The sequence below is a fragment of the Pygoscelis adeliae genome, unplaced genomic scaffold (assembly GCF_000699105.1).
Source record: "Pygoscelis adeliae isolate BGI_AS28 unplaced genomic scaffold, ASM69910v1 Scaffold621, whole genome shotgun sequence".
Taxonomy (NCBI): Eukaryota; Metazoa; Chordata; class Aves; order Sphenisciformes; family Spheniscidae; genus Pygoscelis; species Pygoscelis adeliae.
In genome coordinates, this window is record NW_008824052.1 from 666,214 (window position 1) to 688,130 (window position 21,917).

A 21,917-nucleotide genomic window follows, 5' to 3' on the forward strand; every position below is an offset into this window, starting at 1 on the left:
TGGTCTTGCTCAGGAGTAGTTCCTCACTTTGAGTGTGTCCAAGGACATTACAGACTGATCCGTATCCAAACCCAAATGAAAGATCCCTACAGACTTCTGCAGGGCTTGGGTCGAGCCCTCTATGTTATATATCAGATTGAAAAACACCCAAAGAAAACGTAAGGAGAGACCACAGCTCTTCCTTGCTGTGCTGCGCTTCTACCTGACACCTCTAGCCCCTCACAAAGCTCAGCATTCAATATTGTCCACCATTTTGCAAAAACGGCATCTTCCTGTCCTCCCAGCATCTGGTTTGCATGGTGCTATTAATTAAGAAACACGTTCTCTTGCTCTTTTTGGGTCAGTCATTACCATCCCACAGTAAGAGTACAGCAGTAACATTTACATCAGAACAGACATGTACCTCAGTTTTCTTGATTCAGGAGGACCGCAGTACTCACCGGCTGCCTTCTCAAGCCTCAACTCCAGGCATCATGAGAAAGCTTCATCATTCACTTCAGGCCAAAGGTCGGTTTCTAGTTCATGGGGTTGCAGAGAAAATCTGAAAAAAAGACCCACAAGGGCCAAAGCTGAAAATGAAAACAAACTGTCATTTAAAAGATGAAACCTGGGACTTGGTGCGGGCTGGCTGATGAGTTTTGACCCCAAACAGCTGGCAGTTTGGGGTCATGGTTACTTCTCCCAGTCAGCCTGCTGCTCCTTGTTTTCCCCAGGAGGAACCTTGGAGGATATTCCCCGGAGGGTTAGTGTCTGACCCTGCTACTCAACCCCACAGCTGCGAGACCAGCCAGCATGGGAAGAAAGTGGCACATGGGCAGAGAGGGGCACATGGCCTCTCCTCCTCTGCCTCTCAGTTCTGCGAGTCGCTGGGGAATTTGCTTACATTCCTCTGAATCAGGACAAATCCTAGAGACCAGAACAGGGCCAATTCATAAGTGCCCTTGGCAGTAACCCATATTCCCCCTCAGGGGTAAAGAAATCAGAACATAGCTGTGCCTTGTAAAGCTCTGACTTCCAGGCTTCAGCTTTCCACTTCATGCACTTGCTGCCTGCATAGAGTCCACCCTGCACCATTTTCAAGCCCCTGCAGGACTGAATTGCTGTGGTCTTAAAGGCCCAGGTGGGTAAGGCACTGAGCATCTGCAGCCAGCATGGAAAAAGGGAGCTTGGCTGCCCCTAGAATTGGGCATGGTGTCACCGGTCATGTCTGTGACTGACAGCAGAGATAGGCGAAGCAAATTCTTAGAGGCAAGAGAAAACCCACCTCATGAAGTGATGTTGCCAAGGGGAGGCGATCCAGACGGTGAACTAGGTGGCATGGTGTTTTCTGGGAGTGAAGGCCAGCCAGGGAGCCTGACGCAGGGAATAACATGGGAACTGATGGCCATTGGACTGCAATTCCCTCAAAGTGCAATGGTGGCACAACCAGTGATCACTTCTGTTGGATAACTGAAGGTTTCTGCACAGAAGAGACTATGTTAGAAGAGGAAATAATAAATATAGACTTTTTGCTTTCAATCAAGAACCCATTAATACCTAGAGATGATGTCTCTGGAGTGTCCAAAACACTTCTGCAAAATAGATATAAGCTCCTCCATGAGCTAAGTCTGTTCCAGAAATAGTAAGTCAAGCTCCATTGTACAAGATCAGGTGGGATCACAATGCCACAAAAACCTAGGAATGATGAAACTGATGAAAAGATGTATTTTTTAGGTGTTACAAAATACTGCTTGGAATGCACTGTGACAAAATATAACTTAGGGCTTAAAATATACAGATCAGATCAGCCTTTTGTGGAGATAATAAAAATGTACAAACATAGTAGAGGATAAAATTTACAATTTCAGGAGAGAGATGGATCAGTAATGCTTTAGGGGAAAAAAACCCTGTTACTTAAGGCTGGTACACAGAACTGAACTTCACAGGGAGCAATTTAGTCCTGATTGCACATACAAGGTTTCTCACCTCTTTGCATGGATCAGCTTTGGACAGACACAGGACAGCAAATGAGGTGAATTTAACGTCTGATTTAGGTGAGCCATTCCTGTTTTATAATTGCAGTTTATTTTACAAACGATATGGTGTTAACATCTCTTAAAGTGAGAATTGAGTCCTTTAAAACTGATTTGTACCTCAAGAGGGACTTCAAACCCTCTGTTCCAGTTATTTATAGCAACCATAATAAGTCATTTTAATTGACTGAAGTTCTTTATTCCCACAGGAGAGACTGAAAGTGTGCCTGTGAGTACCCCTGCAACACAGATTTCCCAGGTAAAGATGAGCAAAATGCCCTAAATAACTCCAAGAGTTTAAAGAGTTACTAACAGATAAACAGTAGTTAAAAAGCTAAATTAAGTGGAAGGAAAAATGTAGGCACTTACAAGGAACATGGTAACTAAAATGTGCACACTGCATGAATAAATGTCATACATAGCACATCTTGGGCCTCATCTTAAAAGACACTTCAGTAAAATTTCTCTGCTCACAACCAGTTGTGTTTAGACAGATGATTTGTGAGCTCAGCTACTTAACTAGCTGGTATCATTAGCATCAGAGAATGTCAGTTCACTGGGCAGGAGGGAGATTTCATGGCTGAGCTCTGATGAGCTTTCACCAAACCCAATGAACTGTCCCAGGAGCAAGAATGTGTTGATTGACATGGGGCGGGGGGTGGGTGGGGTGTGTGTCTTCCCCAGCAGGGAGCCAAGTCTCCTGGGGGGCTCTGGGTTATCCTGGCAGCCTCACAGCTCCTTGGACTGTGGGGTGCTCTTCTTGCCTGATAATCCAGAGCAGCCAGGCCGGCCAGAGCGTTGAGTTTTACTGCATGTCTCTGTCTGGCTCCCCAGCCAGGAGCTTGGAAACCCTGTCTTTGAGCCCATGTTGGCTCAAGGTGATCAGGACTTCCAGAGCTCTGCAGCTGCTTTTCGAGTTGACGTTCTTGCTGCAATTAGCCACCACGGATGCAACAAGATTGTCTATACCACAGCCCAGGGAGCATCCTTCCTGTAAGATGCAGTTTCGGTGTTTCCACAGTGATGTTGCCTATGCATTTCCAGTCTGCAGGAAACGCAACAAGAGTTTTGAGCACTTTAAACCTTGGTCTGGTTCAATATGGAACTGTACTCTGAAAGAGAAGCATATCCCTGAACTGGAAACCCTGACTATTTGAGACCTCCCTTGTCACCACTGCAAGCCCGTAATTGCATGTAAGTGCACCATGGCAAGTAGAGAAGATACTGCTTTCCATTAACTAGTCAGCGCTTCTCTTGTCTCATCCTCTTTTCCAATCCAGACAGCTTCAAGCAGGAGCTGTGACTAGGTTGCTGAAGGGCTCAGCACAGTGGATCCAGCATGCACGGAAAGCTAGCACACTGTTGGGATGGTGTGCTGGGAACACCACGCACACATGTTGCTTTCCAGAAAAACCCAGCTGAGATGTGGATACCCTAATGAATCCTTTAAATGAAAGTTACCAGCTGGCTGTCCCCTTCTGCTTCAGCGAGAGCCCTACGGACACTGCAGTTACCAAAAAAGACTGCACAGATGTGAAACAAGAGCTGATAAGCGCTTGCAGCCCCCTTTAAGTATCTCCATCCTTCTCTTCTGTCCTTACCCTGCTGCTCTGCCTTTATTCCTACCATCCTTGCCTAGGAATATAAATACTGGATATACTCCTAGGGCCAGGTTCTCTACCACTGTAAATCAGCACAGCTCTGCCACTTTCCCGCTATGAGGCATTGCAAGCCTTCCTAATGCTTGGCTGTAGAAGTGCTGCCCTTAAACGTAGTAGTAGCAGCTGTGCTAGAAATTAGTTGTTCCCTGGTAAAAGCATACATCATGCAGCTCAGAAAAATCAGATCCAGGCTTTGTGGCAAATGTTGGACTTTGTGCCAGATTAGTTTCAGGCAGTGTCCCCAGGCAGCCCTCTTTTGGGTGACACAATGTTTGTTTACTTCTTCAGATGAGCCACAGAAGATGATGTGCAAAGTGATAGACAGCAGATAAGCTGGGGGGAGTTACAGACAGTACTTCTTCACGGCCACAGAATGTTTTGCTCTTTTTCTAGGATATAACAGCAGAATTATTCCTGTGCAGTATTTCTTCACCATGAGCCTGTTTTCTACTGGTTTTGACAGGCTTCAGCTCAAGGTCCCCGAGAGCAGGCCCTGTTCTAGTGTAAGAACCCTAGGCAGCTGCCAAGGGCGGCAGATGCAGATAGCATCCCTTTGGAGACACAGAGCCCTGGACAGCCTGGCTAGTACTGGGGGAGGTATGTGGGGACACAGCGACTCATGGAAGCAAGGCCTCCCTCTCATCCTCTCAGTGGCAGCCAGGGCAGTAAACACAGCTCACCAAGGCTCTGTCCTCTGCTTTCCATCCCAGCCCTTCCTTCCATAAGCCATCCCCATCTTCTGGCCATGACCATCTTCCCTGGGCTGCCTCAAAGTCTGAACAAAGCTTTAGGCTGCAAGGATGGTCACTATCTTTTGCAAATGGCTCAAATTGCTGGCACCCACCAAGGGAGGACGGGGAGGCTCTGCAGTTTTGCTGCCTCTGGTCCTGGAAGCAGCATCAGTCCTGTCCACCCTTTGGGGACAGTACAGCAGGTGAGACAAGAGTAGAGGCTCAGCAAAGGAGATTTCACAGCCGTTTTTTAAATATATATATATATTAAAAAAAATATATATATATATAAAATAGGTCCACTCTTGCAAAGTAAAGTCAAAACCAGGCTGAGAAATGCTCCTTGTATGTCTTCCAATCTCACACTTCTCCTCCCCTCTAGCCACCATTACTTCCTCCATGTGGTCACAGTTTCCCCCTTCCATGTTAGGAAACGCTTGCTCCCCTCTCCAGGTGGACTTTGTCAGAGAGTTCATATTCTCGTTGGGCTGGAAGACAAGTGAGAGTCACAAGTGACTGCTTCTCAGCGTCCCATTAATCAGAGTCATGCAAAGAGGAGAGGAGAATCCTTCATTTCTCCAAAGGCAGCTACCCACAGAGCACAGTGCAGTTACTTGGTCTCGCTAGAGATTTTACTTTCATGTTTTTTTCACAAAGACCTGAAAATCATCAGGCAGCAGCTAAAATGGGAGTCATGGCCCCCAAGAAAGACATAATCTGCTACAGATGCATGGATCCCTCACTGCATTGCTTTGTCAGGTTTGAGGGCCGCACTCCAAAAGCAGGTGGGGGCTGAAATGTGTATATCTTGTACTAAATTATTTAGATGCCTAAATGCTTTTTTTTGTCAGTTCTTGGACAGGTTCTAAGGACTCCCTGTGACCATTCAGATTAATTTATCCTCTAGGCATTAGGTAGTTCAACTTAAGTTGTTAAGGTGTGTTCCTTAACTTCCACAACTTAAGTGTTAAGGTGTGTATTTATTCCCATGAATAGGTGAGCCAGGGCAACACATTACACTTAAACTGTTGCCAAGTTTCCATGGTGGCATAAAAATCTGTCTTTTTTGGTATATGTTGCACTTTAGAAACTTTAGGAACACTGAATTGGCTTGACTTTCCAGGGGTTCACAAACCTGTGAAATGTCTCTCCGGTCCTGTAGGCATAATCACTTCGGCAAGACATAAGCATGAGCTGATGCTTCAACAGCTTCCATTTGTTCTAACAGCCATGGGATTTAAAGGATGGTTTCTATAGCTTGTCATTAGAATTGAGCTCAAACTAAAATCCACAGCTCAAGCACTACACTGCGCTTGGCAGGAGTTCAAAGATAATGTATTGCTCCTGTACCACTCCACTCAATTTTGGATCAAACATGCATCCAATGCCACAAGGCTGTTTATGTTTCCTTCCTATGCTCTGAGCACTGAGGGCAGCAGAGGAGGGAGTTCTCAGGGTTTCAGCACTTCATATCCAGCCGTACAAGCCCTTGCAGATGTGGCTGACTGGTGTTGCTGGCTGCTTTCATCCATCAAGTGGCAACAAAGGGAAATGGCAAGTGTAGATGCATTTCAGTGTCTGAAATAGCCACTGCAAGATGCATGGGGCCAAGGAAGGATGAACCGGGGAGGACAGACCCCGGCTGGGGTCTGGAGCACTGGGAAGGATACACAAAGAAACCAAGCTAGCACTGCGGCTGCAAAAGCAGAGACTGGCCAACAGTGAACCGCAAAATAACAAGTGACTGCTCTCAGATGCAGAGGATATTTTAGTCCAGCCTCTAGTCCAAATCTTTCTTTTGGCTGCCTGAACTCTGCTTTCACAGAGCATTTCGGTGCACACGGACACCAAAGCCTCTGCAGTGGTCCCTTTTTGCTGACTTTTGCTGATACCTAGCAGTTTTTGACTCTGAAACCTCCAGATCAGCAATGGCTCCCATCCCTGTACCCTTCACAAAGGATCTGTCTAGTTTACCCCCATTCTGGAAGCATCTGAGGAGAATATGGCCAGGCTTGTGGGCAGAAACATTTCAGTTTGGGCTTATTCCCCCCAGACATTGTTGTCTCCAGGGCCAGCTTCCAGACTGCTCCACTACTAGCAAGACTTGAGGTTGTGACATCTCCATCCTGAAGCAGATCTCAAAAATAGATAGCATAGGCTAGCATAGGATAGAATAGAATAGCATATTTCAGTTGGAAGGGACGGATCTGATGAATCAGCCCTTTTCACTTGGAGGAAAGTGTGCGATGCCTAGCCCTGATGCAGGCTAGCAGGGAGACTCTGCCTTGGCAATGTCAGCTCAGTGTGGATGTGTGGCAAGCACCTGTGAGCAGGGATAGAAATATTAACATTTTGCACAGTTGCAGTACTTTATATCCCCCTACTTCTCCAGGCGTGTATATTAGGATGTCTGATGATGCTAAAACCATCTGGCTCATGCCCCCCTAGGCTGAGATATCAGAAGCAGTATGGTCATTGCCTCCCTAAGCAGCCATGGCCCCAAGCAGCCCCTCTAACCCTTCAGGCTACACTCACAGGTCACAGGATTACAACTCCTGTGACACAGGAGTGTCACAGGAAGGTGTCCACTGTGGCCAGGAAGGGTGGGTGAAGGGGTTGAACCACGGGGTCTGGAGCTCCAGCTGGCTTGGGGAGTCAGGGTTGACTGCCTGAGGAGGGAAGATGTCCTCAGCCTCCTGCTCCCCTCTGCCCTGTCCCAGCTCCTGTCAGTCCTGCTCCTCCTACCCAGGCACCTCTGGGAACATGTGTCCAGCCAGAGCAGACTGGGGACTGTGGGATAAGCACCGGGGTAGGAGTGGGGATGTCAGGCAGACGTCCTCTGTAAAGACACTGCCAGTCTTGATCAGAGGAGGATGGTGCATGCCATTGCCCCAAGGTATCGGAAGCCATCTCTGCTCCATTTACAGGACTCAAGCGCCTGAGTTCCCCGGGGTGGCTGTCCTCTTACCATCAGTGCTCCAGTTTTGGACTCAGTTTATAACCAGATGTTAGGCCGAATTTCTGTTGTAAAGGTAAAAACCACTGGTACCGAAGCGCCTTGGGCCGCGACCTCGCTGTGGGCTTTGTGCAGGCAGAACGAGCGCCTTGCTCACAGCAGTGGGGGCAGAGTTCAGGGTCGCCTGCCCGAGCTGCCCCCGAAGAGGGTGTCCCCGCTTAGCCCTCCGCAAGCCACCTACCTCCCCCCTCACTGCCCACCTCCACACCTGCCTTGTCTGCTTGCTATGCCAGCCTGGCTCGCCCCAGTCTGTCTCCTGCTTTGCCCAGCTATCAACCGGCTGCCTCCAGCTTAGGTTGTGAGCTCTTCCAGCAGCGCTAGGGCCTCTAGGGAGAGAAAACAGGGAGAGTGGGCATAGTGTCGCTGTATGCCAGCGGAAAACCTCCCCCTCCCTCCCCAGTTAAAGAGCTGCCTCCTTCCCTGGAAAGGGCCCGCTGACCAAGGACAGAGCTTCTCCACAGCCCTTGGAAAGTGAGGAGGTGTTAGACCTGTCTGGAGAGAGCACCAGCCCCATGAGCATGTAGGGGAGGAGGACTTGCTCAAAAACAGACATGTTATTGATTGCTCAGCTGCTTTGGGGATTGACAATCTGGCTGCTGTTATTGCAAACCTTCTTGGCATGTTTCAGGCTGTTCTCTCCGTCTACAGACTGACAGGCTGCAAACTGCCAAGGAGCCTAAAAAACTCTTAAGTCTAAAAAGGGGCACATTGACTGCCCAAGATAAACACCTCCTACCCTGTACTGAGGCTGCAGCAGGTGCCAAATCTCCCCTGTCTCCCAGCCATGACAGGAGGAGGAGAAAGAAGACAGCACCTTACAGGATGGGTTACACGCAGCCTTCATGCCATTCTGAACCATGGGTGACCCTCAGGGACACAGCCACCTGCATCTGGGAGGAGGGACTGAACCCACCATGTTTGTGGTTCCTCTAGTTGCAGGCATTAGCCTCTGAGTTGAAGGCGGGTTTCACAGAAGCGATGCAGGAACTGTCGCGAATCCAGCATGGCGAGTACGCTCTGGAGGAGAAGGTCAAGAGCTGCCGCTGTGCCATGGAAGAGAAAGTGGCTGAGATGAAGAATTCCCTCAACACGTTCAAGGTAGGAGTGTGACCTGTGGGGGGGGCTGCATACCTGCCACATTAGCTCGGGTGGCATGGGGCAGCATTCCCCTGCCTCCATCAATCCTTCCTGCTTGCAAAGAAAATGAGCTGGCAATTGTTTCAGATGTACCTGGTGCACTTCCTTTGGCGCCGTGTCTCCCCCGACTACACCAACCCAAACGTAACCCATGCCCTGGCCTGTTTAGCCTTCTCAATGGGCCACGAGGCAGTGCTGCGAGCTACCCTGGGCACAAGCAAACCTTGCTCTGGGCTGCACATGCAACAGGCATATGGCCTGTTCACAGGCTGCCGCTGGGCCACTGTGCCATACCTCTCCCTGGGTCAGGTCTCCTGCATTTCCTGCAGGAACCAAAGCCACTGGGGAGCAGGGAATTAACACAAAACCCTAAAGCCTTTTGAAGTTGCATTCCCACACGGCTGGGAGGAAGTGCTGCCTGGTTTGATCTGGCCCAAGAGGATAAAGACAAAGGACTGGAGAGAGAGCCTAGCAAGAAGGCTTGATGTGCACTTTAAACCAGCCAGCGCCTCAATGCAGAAACTGGATGACTGCCTGTGAGGAGGCAGGCAGAGGAACTGTTTTATTGTTTTTATGGTAAATTTTCCCCATGGGGTTTTGCTGAGTCAATAATACCTTGTGAAGTTAAAGAGGGCTGCTTACTGGAAAAGCCCGTTACTGACCCTGACAGGGAGAGATGGATGGCACCGGGCAAAAGAAGTCCTGTGGAGTAAGGGAGACAACAAGAAGTGTAAGGGCACATGGCAGAGGTCTCAGAGCAATCAGAGGCAGGATTATCTAGGACACTGTTGTGGGGAAAAAGGGGTTTTAAAATCCAGATACAAGGAATTATGCAAGCAACAGGAGGGGCGAAGGCTGCTCTCCCTCTGCCTCATGCCTGTGTTGACTGTCCAAACATTGAGCTCCTAGTGAAACCACCTCCTTGCTTGGGGAAAATCCCTCTCCTTCAATTTGCAAGAAACTCTTGAGTCTCTCTCCTCCATCCTGCTGCTCACATTGATGAAACCTGCAGGAATTGCATGCATCAGAGAGCTCTACATCCAGGCAAGACTTGGTTGAAACTGCCTGAGGGAGGACATGCTGACAGGGAGGTTATAGAGCGCCTCATTTCCTTAGGTAACCAAGCTAAAAAGGCAGCTCCAAGGCCTGACTGGCAAAAGCTTCTACATGTGGGTGACCACACTGGGATTTGAACCAAGTGCAACATGTGAATACACATGCTGGAGAACTGCAGAGGGAAACATGCTTCCTCAGGCCCACCTTCAAATGCCATTAAAGGCAGGAGTCCTCCCAGTGCTTTCAGCTGGTGGTGGATGAAGCCCTATGTCTCCATCTCCCACCAGTGCCTTAACCATGTGACATCACACTGGCTTGGGTGAGTTGCCTGTAGTTGAATTAAGGATTGCCATGCTATGCATGGCATGTATTACAAACACTGGACTTGCAAAGAACGAGTGTCTAATCACAGAGCCACACTCTGCAGCACCCTGTGCATCTCTAGTGCACACCAGCCAGCATTCAAAGCTGTGCTATGTAAGGCTGATGGGCACCCTGGGAATGCTCTGCTTTTACCTGTTTCTCAGGAGGAACTCAGCGATGCAAAGTCAATGATTGAAGAAATCAGTGCCAAGCAGGAGGAAATGCAACAGAAAATTGAGCAGCTGCAGCAAGAGAAGCGGCGGGAATCACGGAAAGTGAAAGCTAAGTAAGGGCCCGAAATCCAGGGCTCGGGAAGTGCTAATTAGCAGTGGTGCCCATTTTGTTCATTTCCTTATAGCTTAATTTCTTAATCTTTTCCTGGCTGGACTTGTGTATCAACTCTGATTATTACTGGAAGCTCTAGCCTTCAGTTCACCCCAGGCTTTCAGACATATACTCCACAGAGCAAACACAGCAGAAAAACACCAACACCTCACTGGGATTCCAACAGCAAAATAGCCCCAGCAGCTCGCAGGGAAACCAGGGCCTGGTGAAACACACAGACCTGCTAGAGACATGTTGGGGCAGGAATATTGTTGAAAGTCAGGAGCCTTCACCATTACAAGCTATTGCTAAGCCACCCCCAGCCAGACAATAGCACTGCAGTTTCCCCTTCCAAGTGTGCTGGACTCGGCAGGCTCCTGATGGTGCAGTCATGCTCTGATTTCCTGTCACCAGCCTTTTCTTCTCTCAGCAGGGTCATGCAGGAGCATGTTTGCACACTGCTGGGCCATACCATTGCTGTGATGAAGTAGACGGCTCATCCACCTTGGCCCTGATTAGCCTCCTTCTGAAACAGAGTTTTGATGATGGGTGTACAGCTGCCTTGATGCAAACACTTCGCAAACCTAGGCTAGCCCCTTAGCTAATTAAGCCATTTAATTAGATGAAATATGCTCTGCAAAAGAACAGATCTGAAATAACCTTCTCCTATAGCCAGTGGAAGTTACTTCCAGAACATTGTTCACGAACTGCATCAAAGCCAACTCCACCAAAGCCAACTCCTTTCCTGGTCTCTGCTGGAGTTGTCCTACTTCTGACTCTGTGCTTGTACTTACACTGGTGTCTGCCACAACTGTAGTGTAGGAGCTTCACCTGTAGCATTCATACTTTCCAACTGTCTCATTCTTTGTATTTGTACAGAAGAGCACAGAAGGATGATCATGGGTCACAGACAGTGCCTACACCTCTCCAGGGCAGCCCGTTTCGATCCATTAACCTCCCAGAACCTGTGCTGATCAATGAAGATTTTACAAGCCTTTTACACAACATGACTTATGAAAAAGGTAGGAAATAGAGTAGGTAAATGCAGTACCTTCCTCAGGAAAAAAATCCAGAAAAAGGTCACTAGAGTAAGAAGACACCAAGTTTTCCTCAGGTGCCAGCAGCACAAAAAGAGAATAGGAGTGCTCCTCTTGGCAGCACTGCTCCTGGGTCTGTGCACGCACCTCGGCACAGTGTCTCAAGATAGCAACCTTGGTGCTGGCCTGGATTCAGGAGATGCTGCTCTGTGAACATTGTCCTAAAAGCCATTGCTTGCCTCCTCCAAAGAAAGGGAAGCAGGCTGGATCTTCTTCCCTGTAATGCTAGTGGCACAGACACAGAGCCAAGTAGGAGCCCCTGATAAAAATACTACAAGCTGTGGATTTGTTTCCGTGTAAGGGAGCAGGGCACAGAAAGGAGGATCTGGGCTGACAGAGAACAGCTGGTGTCATTAAGGGGCCATACCAGTGGTTGACTTGACAAGGGGACATGGGAGCTGGTACATATGCACACTAGGCTACTGATGTCACTGCTCCTTGCATATACACACTGCTAGGAGAATCACTGCCCCTTGTTAGCTGCAGAAGCTGCTAATCCATGGTGTTAGGGTTACACCTTGACCAGGAAAACGCTGTTGACTGCCAAACACTTGTGAAGGTTGGAGTCAAAGAAAAGGTGATGGACGAAAGCCTTTTTTTCTATAATTAACTTTGCGGGTCGAAACTGGTCTATCACTCTCTTGCTGTTCAGATAGGAAGACACTAAAAACATACATTTAAAACGTCAACAAAGGCAGAGATTGGATGAAAACCATGTGCTGTTTTCTACTCTGTTCTGCACAGAATCTGGCCAGTCATGGGCCCCGTCTGCCCTACTCTGAGGTGGTATGTTAGCCCTCTCCTTCACATCCCTCTTGCACATCCACCTCTCTCACCCACTTCTCCCACCGCCCCTTTCTTTCCAGTCGTCTCACCTCTCCACTCTTTAGTAAGCTCCCTTCCACCCAAAATGGCAGCTGTGTCTCTCTGTTAGGCCTCCATCCTCCTCACTCTGCCTGCTGGGTGCCCTCTACCCAACATGCACCTACTGAGCCAGGACAAGCCAAGGCTGCTCAGGTTCCTCTGCAGTCATACAGCACCAAGCACAACAGGGACCCCCACATTAGCCTGCCAGCAGGTGCTACTGAAACAAAGACCACAACAAGGGCCACAGCAGTAAAGATCCTCCTTAGTGGATGATCTAACAGGGGTGTTTCCATAGCAAAAATGTGAAAGACTGGAGAATCTAACCATACTGACTGGGCTTGGCAGGAGGAAGCCTGCTCTACAGCTTTCTTCTCTTGTAAAGTTTCCCTTTGCTCTTCAACAGTGTCTGACACCAGGATCCTGCCAATAGGAGAAGGAAGTGTGAAAGTCGTAGCAGGTCCAGGTAGGAAAATATTGAACTGTCAAAAAACAGTAGGACAATGATTCAATTAGAGTGCTTGCTTTACTGCACTGAAGAAATGCTTTCAGGGAATGCATTTCACATGAATGACTATCACTCTGCTGCGTATCTCCATTTTCATACTTGCAGTTGAGATATGAGGACAAACCTGCATCCCTGAAGTGCCAAGTACTTGACAGACAATGCAAAGGATTGATATTTGGCAAGGAAAGCCTTTCTGCTGCTGCTTTTGCAGGTTCTAAGTGCCTTTGCAGAAAGCAAGAATTGAGGCTTACTGATATGGCAAAGAATAATGAGAGTGCCATTTTGCCACTTGGGAAGAGATGGTCTTTGCAGTGACTACACACCAGTAGAACTGGTGAGCTGTTTATTCGCCCACCAGCTTCCAGATTCCTTGTAGACATGTCTGAATAGTAACAGAGGAGTTTTTCTGGCAAAAATAAAAATTGGTCAGAAGTAAGAGAAGGGTATAGTAAGGGGACACCAAGGATCCTGGCCAGCAAAAGGACACATGAGAACAACCAGTAAGTGTTTGCACTGTTCACTAGAAGTGCTCACTGTTCTGGATGGCTTTTTTGCTTGAATTCACTTGGAAAAAAAGAGAACAAAAGCTACAAAAAAATGGTCCATTGCAACCCAAATTCAAAGTATCTGCATTGAAGCAATTCCAGCCCAATGGCTCTAACGCACCTGCACCCTTCCCTACCTTCTCTGTGATTTAATAGCCTCAGACTATCAGTCCTGCTGCTGCTGTATAATCACATCACACTAACAAAAATTTTAAGAGCCATGACAGTTTACATCCATTGAGCATGGCATTTAAATCCAAATTGTAATACTACTTTCTGTTTCTACAGTACCTGCCAGTAAGTGTCATATTACCAAGTCCTGAAGTGTCCCAAAACCCTGAAGTGCAACCACACTTGGAATGTTTTTTCTTTTCTAACGTGTGTCTAATTTTGGACCTTATTTGGCCCCAAAATAAATGCTGGAAGAGTGCAAACCTTGTTCTGCCAAACTTGATTGTTCTGCCAAACTTGATTGTTCTGCACTTGTGTTTGTAAATTAATGCTACAAGGCTACAGAACTTGTGAAGCACAAAGAATGCTTCAAACTCTCCTTCCAGTACTTTAAATGGATGATAATACAGGTTAACTGCCTGCTGTAGCATAACCTGTCAACTGAAACGTTAAGATCCATATAGCTGTTTGTCATTGCAGGAGCAACCATAGAGACAGACGACAGCCTCAAGCCTTCCTTGACAACAGAGGGGCAGTCGAAAGTGCATCTGCCGTCAACAGTGTGGAAGCCACCCAAGGACACCAAGGACTGGGGAGATGAATACATTTCCAAAGAGCAGCCAGAGAGAGGGAAAGACATGGGCCAAAGCAGATACAGCTCAGCAGACAACATTATATGCGAACCCTCTTTGGCTGGTAAGGACAGAGTGGAAAACTCTGGCTAGAGAGGCTCAAAGCTGCACTCGCATCTGGTGTGAGCTGGTAGGTAATCAGCTTCTATAGAGGGAGACACACAAGTCAGTTTTCTCCTGCTAGGGGGAAATGTCTCAGGGCCTCAGACTTCTGGACTTTGTATTTGCTGGTCTGTGCCACTGACAGAATCGCTCTGCACCCAGGACACCCATTGTCCTTTCCAAGACCTGGCAGGTTCAGAGTACTGATGGGATTCTGACAGTGTAGTTGCTTAAGCGAGTGAAAAATACAGCTTCTCACTCTGCAGGAAACTGGATGTGAATCCCTGGTATGAGTTGTTTTGCCTTTGATTGCTTGTTTTGTTATTCTTAGAAAAAAATGGTATTCCTAGGGGAAAGCACATTTGCTTTGGAGCTTTCTTAGCAAACTGTGGCTCCAGTCATGTCTGGGCCATGCTGTGGCATCAGGCTAGAATTTTATATTTTGGGGAAAGTAGACACACAAAGACAAGACATTGGTGTCACTTTTCAACAGTTTCTCCTTTCATGATTTAATGTCAGATCACCAGTCTAACATGAGACTGTCCTTGAGGTCAGCATTTCCTTATTTTTAAACTTAACCATTATCTTCTGGAAGCCAAAAGGCAGAACATCGCTTTGGAGCTCCTGGAGTCAGAAAGGAAATATGTCATCAACCTTTCCCTAATCCTGAAGATCAAGGCCACGTTGCAAGGGCCAGATGTGAAAAGGAGCACCAAAGAGAGAAGGTATTTGATTTAGTGTGCTCTCTCTTTTGGGGAGTTTTCTTCAGTCAATATTCTTTCTGCATCTTCTCCCATTTTTCTTTCACCCACACAGAGATCTTTGAACACTTAGGGCTTATTTCTAGTTGAAAATTGGAGGCACAAGAAGGTTTTTGCAGTTATTATAGACTTCCGTGCCTGTCCTTGCATCTTGTCCACCTTGCATCCCAAACCATTTCACTACTACTTCATTTCAGTCTCCTCCTGAGTCCCACCAGACTCCTATTCTTGTTTCGCATGCCTCCTGCCTGGCTGGGAACAAAGCTTTGTGCATCCACTGCCTGCTTCTCCCAGTCAACAGCTCCAGCTCTAGAAGCTGCTGTGGGCATAAGCCCCTGGCTAGTGGCTGCCATCCATCAGGTATCAATATATACATACACATATTTACACAGATACAAGACCAGTGGGACTGACCCAGCTTAACAGTTAAACCCAGCTCTTTGCAAAGGTCATCCCCTGTGGCAGCTGTCTTAGTTCCCAGGATGGGACAGATCCTACAGCTCTCCCCATTCACTCAGCTTTGGCCTGCGAGTTCCCAGCCCCTAAACACATTTGGGAAGCCCAGTCCTTGCTAGCTCTCTCCTTTTTGGTTCTTTCCACTGTCCCTACAAGCCCCACATCCAAGGATTCATTTGACAGAAGTCCACTGTGGGACATGTGGTACATGGGTTGAGGTGGACTCATTTAAGTAGTTACACGACACACACAGTTCAAACTGAAGCATGATAGTCCAAAGTGAGTCTTTATTTTTACCCTTTTTCCCTGGGACCTTTCCATCTGGCAAAGTGTTTTGATATTTGACATCTTCATTCTGATTCTAGATGAAATCAGCATGAAATGACAGAAAAGCAGTAGCACATTTTGACCAGCTCTGCATCAAAGGCTTGTTAAAGGGCCTGACAAATGAGACAACATACAAAGCTGGGGACCTCTCCTCCAAGCACTCTATGGGATGGCTCAGGACCACGGTCCTGCTTCATTAGCCACAGCAGCATTGCCTTGGGCTTTTTAGTTCTGCAAATTCTGGTCAGCTACACAATGCACTGGAGAGTCAGCCTAAGAAACCTTCAAAACACTGTAATAATAGCCTACTGGAGAGGGTACCTGCATGTACACAGCAGCCAAAACAGGGCCTCCTGATGCAGCCAGAACTCCAATAAAAGTAGTTAATACCACCTGTGTTTAAAGCAAGCCTGTGCTGACAACCCATGAATGCACACTTCAGCAGTACATGCTTAGGGCTGAGCTTCTGCTCTGTGTAACCAGTCTGGTGTCATCTCCCTTCAGTTTCTTCCCCAACTCTTTGCGGTACCTGGTCCAGCAGCACGTCGATTTACTTCACGCTCTACAGGAGCGAGTCCTGAGCTGGCCACGACAAGGGATCCTAGGAGACATCTTCCTGAAGTTAACAAATGATGAGGTATGTTACAGGCCTCTCTGGACTCTTCTGCTATGATTCATGATGATGTGCTGATGGCCCACAGGTGGGCCAAGATACCTTGCAGTAGAGGAGCTGTGCTGTGAAGCTGTGGCTAGGGTAAGGCCTTTCAGCCAGCCTCCTTTGAGCAGAGTCCCAGTGCATGGTAGCCCCTTTGTTGTAGTACTTGGCTGGTCAGGGAGCCCACATGCCAGATCCACCTGGGGACATGCAGCCACATAGCATAGCCCTACAATAAATGCACGAGACCTAGACTTGGTTGCAGGAGCCACACACGAGCCTCGACAGCTTGGATGTCTGTATCCACCAGTGAGGGTGTGAAAAGGGTGTGTTTCTCATGCTCCCCTTCCCCAATAGACTTTGCTCAGAGTTAGGACAAGTGGGTGGGCAGGCCCCTTATCCTATATGGTTTGTAGCCCCAGGTAAAACAGCACCTCCTTCTCAGGGTGAAGGTCTGCCCAACCCCTGGTGAGCAGCGGGACCTCTCCTGGGAGGATGTGTAAAAACTCATCTGATGCTTTACGAATTTTAAGAGTCTTAAATAAGAAAAGCTGCTTCCTCCCCAGCCTCTCTACCCCTCCCCATCTGCTGTAAAGCTTTATACACTGTGCTCATCAGCTGAACACATTTTATTGAACAGCCTTTCCTGAGAAGTCCCAAGCCCTGAAAGCTTCACGCAGTCAGCAGCTCTGCTGCACTGATGAGCTCCCACAAGTGATGGTGGGGAATCAACAGTTTCTTGTTGCGGCTGGCTCTGTGACCAAAAATCTCTCTTAAGTTTCTTTGTTCTTTTCTTTTTTCCTTTTGTAAGAATAATTTTCTGGACTACTATGTTGCTTACCTGAGGGACCTGCCAGAATGCATCTCTCTGATCCATGTGGTGATCCTAAAGGAGGTAAACTTCCTGCCTGCTTCACAGACACATAATGGCAACGTGCAAGCCTGGATCTCTTCCTGTTATGCCTGCCCACAATAGGACTCTTCTGCCAGTCGGCTTGTTCTGTTACCAAATGCCAGTTTCCTGAACGTTGCCATGGCTGACATGCACCTACAAAAGGCAGCTTTAATGTGTTCATCACTGTGTAACCAAAGCTATATTTCTGCTGTGACATGAAATAATGTCTCAGATCAAACGTCCCAGAAAGCTTGCCTATGCACATGCTATCCAGACCTGTCCCAGGCAACTGGAAAATGGAGGACTCATCCAAACAGGGAGACCAAGCGTGAGGCTGTAAGTGCTTTAGAGACAAAACAGTCTCTACTTTTCAGCTTCAGGTATTTGGTCTCACAGCCTTGATTTTTGGTTTAAACTAGGAAAGTTAAATATAAAGGTAGTTTTAAAGTGCAATAACTAAACCACACTAGCTCGTTTCCAAGACATCTTAATTTAGAAGTCAATCTCATTTTGTTCAATTCATTCTGAACAACAGCATCTACCTGGGGTTTCAATGAAACTTAACTAGTGCACTTTAAAACATACACCCCTACTTAATTAGGCTGAGTGTCCCTCACAGATAATCCCCAACCTAAGGAATTTCATCCTTAGAATTAGTATTGCTGGTGGAAGGAGTTGCAAATATCCCTTTCCAGAAGCAACATGAAGACCGGTGTATTGTCACGCACAACTGCCACTTGACTGGCGTGCTCCTGTGAACTGTTATAACTACTTACAGCACAACTACTCATTAAACCCCAGAACCATTTGGAAGCAGACATGTTTTATGGGTGGGAGAGACTCTGAAGTTGCTTTCTCTATTTCAGGTAGAAGAAGAAATCAAGTCTGATCTCTACATTCTGTTCTTCCATATAGTCCAGCGAATCCCTGAATACCTTATTCATCTACAGGTAGGGCCCCAGGATGGAAACTGTCTTGAACTCTTATCACAACATGTGACTCTTAATTCAGAGCTGGTATTCAGGCCTGTACAGGTACAGGACTTTTGGCTAACCCAAAGTGGGCTCTCTGAAAAAAAACCTTTGAAAGGGAAAGCCGGCTGAGAATGGCTTAATTCTCATCATTTTCACCTGAAGCTTGCTTCTATTTGCCAGTTTCTCCATTTGGCCTGACAGAACCAACTTTTGTCCCCTGGGAAGCCGAAAGCTCTGCTGCCTGCTGCTCTGGGAAAACAGAAGGCCAGAGATGGGGCACATCTACTGTGAGCTCCAACCTAACTTCTGTAACAGAGCTGGCCTCTTTGCTGAGTGGTCCACACGCCTGTTAGCTAAGAGACTGAGATGGCTAGAGGCTCCAAGGACCCAACAACCTTTCCTACACAGAGCTTGCTGATGAGTTCTGGTTCACAGGAGGGTTATCTGAATTGTACTAAAACATTTCAGACAAGGCAAATGACGCAGAAAGCAAGCCCTATAGAAACAAGAGATCGGTTTATTTATCCAATGCTAAACTCAACCAGTGCCTCACCCACACATCCCATGATTACATTTACAGTGGTTACTTGTGTATTTGCACTGGAGTAATAGGAGGCAGGCCCCATCCAAGTCGCTCAGAAACTGGTGCTGCCTAGAAGAGCTCCCACCGTGCTCCCACCGGGCAGTGCCATGGGCACTCCAGAGCACTAATCCATGGTCCCAGTAGCAACTTCTCCCCAGAAAGGGTTAGGACACCTTCCAAACAGCCTGCTCTCCTCTGTGCCCCAGAATGTCCTGAAGTTCACGGAGCAAGAGCATCCTGACTATTACCTGCTGCTGGTGTGTGTGCAGCGCCTCCGGGTTTTCATCTCACACTATAGCCTCCTCTTCCAATGCAATGAAGACCTGCTTATACAGAAGAGGAAAAAGCTGAAGAAGTAAGCACAACATCAGCTCATTCTCTCTATCACCAGGGAAAGGGAGGTGTGGGGGAAGCCTGGAAACAGGGGGTTTAGGTCCAGGCAAGATCAACAGGCACATTGCTCTGTTGAAATAAAACCAAGCCCTTTGCATATGAATGCTGGAGAAGGCCCACTATTGGCACCCATCCTCCAAACTGAGGTCAGATTTGGAGTGGGCCCTTCTGTCTAACTCTCAGATTGAAAGGAAAATCAGTTTAATCCTTCTAAACATAGCAGCCACGTGTTTCATGGGAACATTTGATTCCTTAAGCTGATGGCAAAGTCACTCCCCAGTGGGAGAACACATGGGGACTTAGCTGCTTTGGCAGCTCGGGGCCCTGGTGAACACCACTGTTGCCTGAAGCCCTCATAGGCTAAGACTAAGAAAGAATAGCGTTATCTTATTTTACTGGGGGAGTGGGGTGGAAGAAACAAAAGCCTCCCATAACTGTTTGAGATGAACTGTGATAGAAATGACCCTGAATGTAGATTCTCAAGTTGTGGTTCAGAAGAGTTCCTTGAAATCAAGACTTTTTACTAAAATCAAAACATGGTTGCCTTTGCTCCTTGTGATGATTCACTGGGGAAGTAGGACAAGATCAAACTTCAAGGGAAGCTTCCAAATATGGAGGGTGGTAAAGGGCTGGAGCAGACTGCTGAGGAGGGACTGCTATCAGGAAAGGCATTAAGAACAGGACAGAAAGCAGGGTGCCCTGCTGACTGGGACACACTAGGTGGAACAGGTCCTTCCTTGGGGTGGGAAGAGGTGAATGGGAATATTAAGGTCCCTCCCAGCCCCGTTTTCTGTGATTCTACATGCTCGTGCTCATTCCCTGCCTTATTTCTTAGCACGACGATGGATTTCTCCTCCCTCAGGTCATCCCTGGTGAAGCTGTACAAAGGTCTCACCTCCCAGTGTACGAGCCAAGAGGTTTCTCCAACACCCAGTGCGACATCTGTCCGGGACAGCGGGATCCACTCTGAAGAGACAATACAGTCATTCCCACCAGCACCTTCCTCTGGCACGACAACCCCGTAAGCCTATTGTCCTAGTAGAAGGCTAGGCTGAAAGTAGGCTGAAAACTTTCTCCTCACCCATACTATGCCAGTGACACTAGGCAGTTATAGACTGTTATTTCCAAGACTACTCCCTGTGTATGCATAGAGACATGAAGGGCTGGCTCCTTCCTGCTATCCATTACCATGTGGCTTACAAGCAGGAATCATTTCAGAGCTCTACCCAAGGCTGTCAATGCCCTTGCTAGCTGTCTTAACAGTGTACCAGGGAGGACATGTATTTGTGTAGGCCTGGCAGCGGTGTGCATAGTAACACTCCGCATTATTCACTGTCAATGTTACAAGAGCTAGGAAACATGATCAAGGTCTCAGACTAGCAAAAAAAGTACATTTCCACATAGCACATCATTGAATGATGGGACTCACTATCACAAGATGCAAGTGCAAATGGGTTCAAAAAGACACAAGACTAATTCAAGACAGACAGGGCTACTGGTAGCACCTGGCAATCTTTGGCCATTTCTAGCCTACTGATAGGTGCCAACTGAGATGATGGTCAGAGAAGCATGCTAGACTTGCTTTTTGTCTTATGTCAGCAATTTGTGGCTGTTGTGCTTCCTTACATCATTTGACACTAACAAGAAGAGTTTAGCTTCACCATTCTGAGTCCCCCTCAAGTGGTCCTGTCGTTAGATCAATCCCTCGCCTCCTTCTCACCAGACTACCCACGCCAATCTCCCTCCCCTCACAGACACGATGCTCCAGGCCCCCATCTTTGTAGCCTCAGCTGGCTCCTCCCCAGTTTCCTCACATTCATCCTGAACTGAGGACCCCACATGGGTCCAGGTGGGGCCTCATCAGCACTGAACAGAAGGGGCGAAAAATAACTCCCCAGGCTCGTCTGCCATGCAGCTCCTAATACAGCTCAGGTCAGGATTTGCCTTGTCTGCCGTGAGAGCATGCTGTCAACTCATCTTTACCCTGGCATTGGCTATAACCCCAAGTTCATACCAGGGCTGCTGCTCAACTGAAATCTCCCAGCCTGGTCTGATGCATGGGGTTATCTTACCCTAATGCAGAGCTCTGCACATCACAAGGTTTCTGCTCCCCACTCCATTCGTTATGTCCCCAGAAGATGGCAGTGGGACTTAGGATAAGTTGCGTTCGTTAAGGGCCGTGGAGGTGCACACCCTGCACCTAATACCTCATCCAGTGCAGTACTCTCTGCTGACTTACCTGGAACATATGGAGGGTAGGAGCCCTCCAAGTACTCCTGACACACTTCTGGGGGCAGAGTCACCCTACCCAAGAGAGGAACCTTGTCCACCTGAGAAGACAATCAGACCACAGGAAAGTAAGACACAGCCCCTACATTACAGAAAGAGAAAGAAAATAAAAATCAAAAATGTAGATGAACAGGAGATAGATGGAGCAGATGGCTTCTCATCTCAGTGTTTGTTTCATTTCATGATGTAGAGTACAAAAGTCAGCCAAAGCTACTGGATAAGCAGTTCTACCCCTGCGAGTTTCCTCCTGCTAACCCAGCCAGGCAATTTCTATTAGTGGCAGCTCTGTTACTGTTCTCCAAGATATTAAAATACTTTTTGGCCTTAAAAGCAAGAGAATGGGGCTGGGGGAGTGAGGGGGGAGG

The 21,917-nt window shown here is 47.7% G+C and overlaps 1 protein-coding gene across 1 annotated transcript in view; it reads left to right on the plus strand.

Moving 5' to 3' along the window:
- The first annotated feature begins 7,409 nt into the window (after positions 1–7,409).
- ARHGEF33 (Rho guanine nucleotide exchange factor (GEF) 33) overlaps positions 7,410–21,917 on the plus strand; it is a 17,358-nt gene continuing 2,850 nt past the window's right edge. The window contains exons 1-12 of the mRNA XM_009333723.1: positions 7,410–7,436; positions 8,354–8,518; positions 10,141–10,262; positions 11,180–11,322; positions 12,668–12,727; positions 13,966–14,181; positions 14,815–14,944; positions 16,268–16,400; positions 17,230–17,313; positions 18,180–18,263; positions 19,077–19,225; positions 20,126–20,284. Of these exons, the coding sequence (XP_009331998.1) occupies positions 7,410–7,436; positions 8,354–8,518; positions 10,141–10,262; positions 11,180–11,322; positions 12,668–12,727; positions 13,966–14,181; positions 14,815–14,944; positions 16,268–16,400; positions 17,230–17,313; positions 18,180–18,263; positions 19,077–19,225; positions 20,126–20,284 (1,472 nt within the window). The remainder of the gene's footprint in view (positions 7,437–8,353; positions 8,519–10,140; positions 10,263–11,179; positions 11,323–12,667; positions 12,728–13,965; positions 14,182–14,814; positions 14,945–16,267; positions 16,401–17,229; positions 17,314–18,179; positions 18,264–19,076; positions 19,226–20,125; positions 20,285–21,917) is intronic.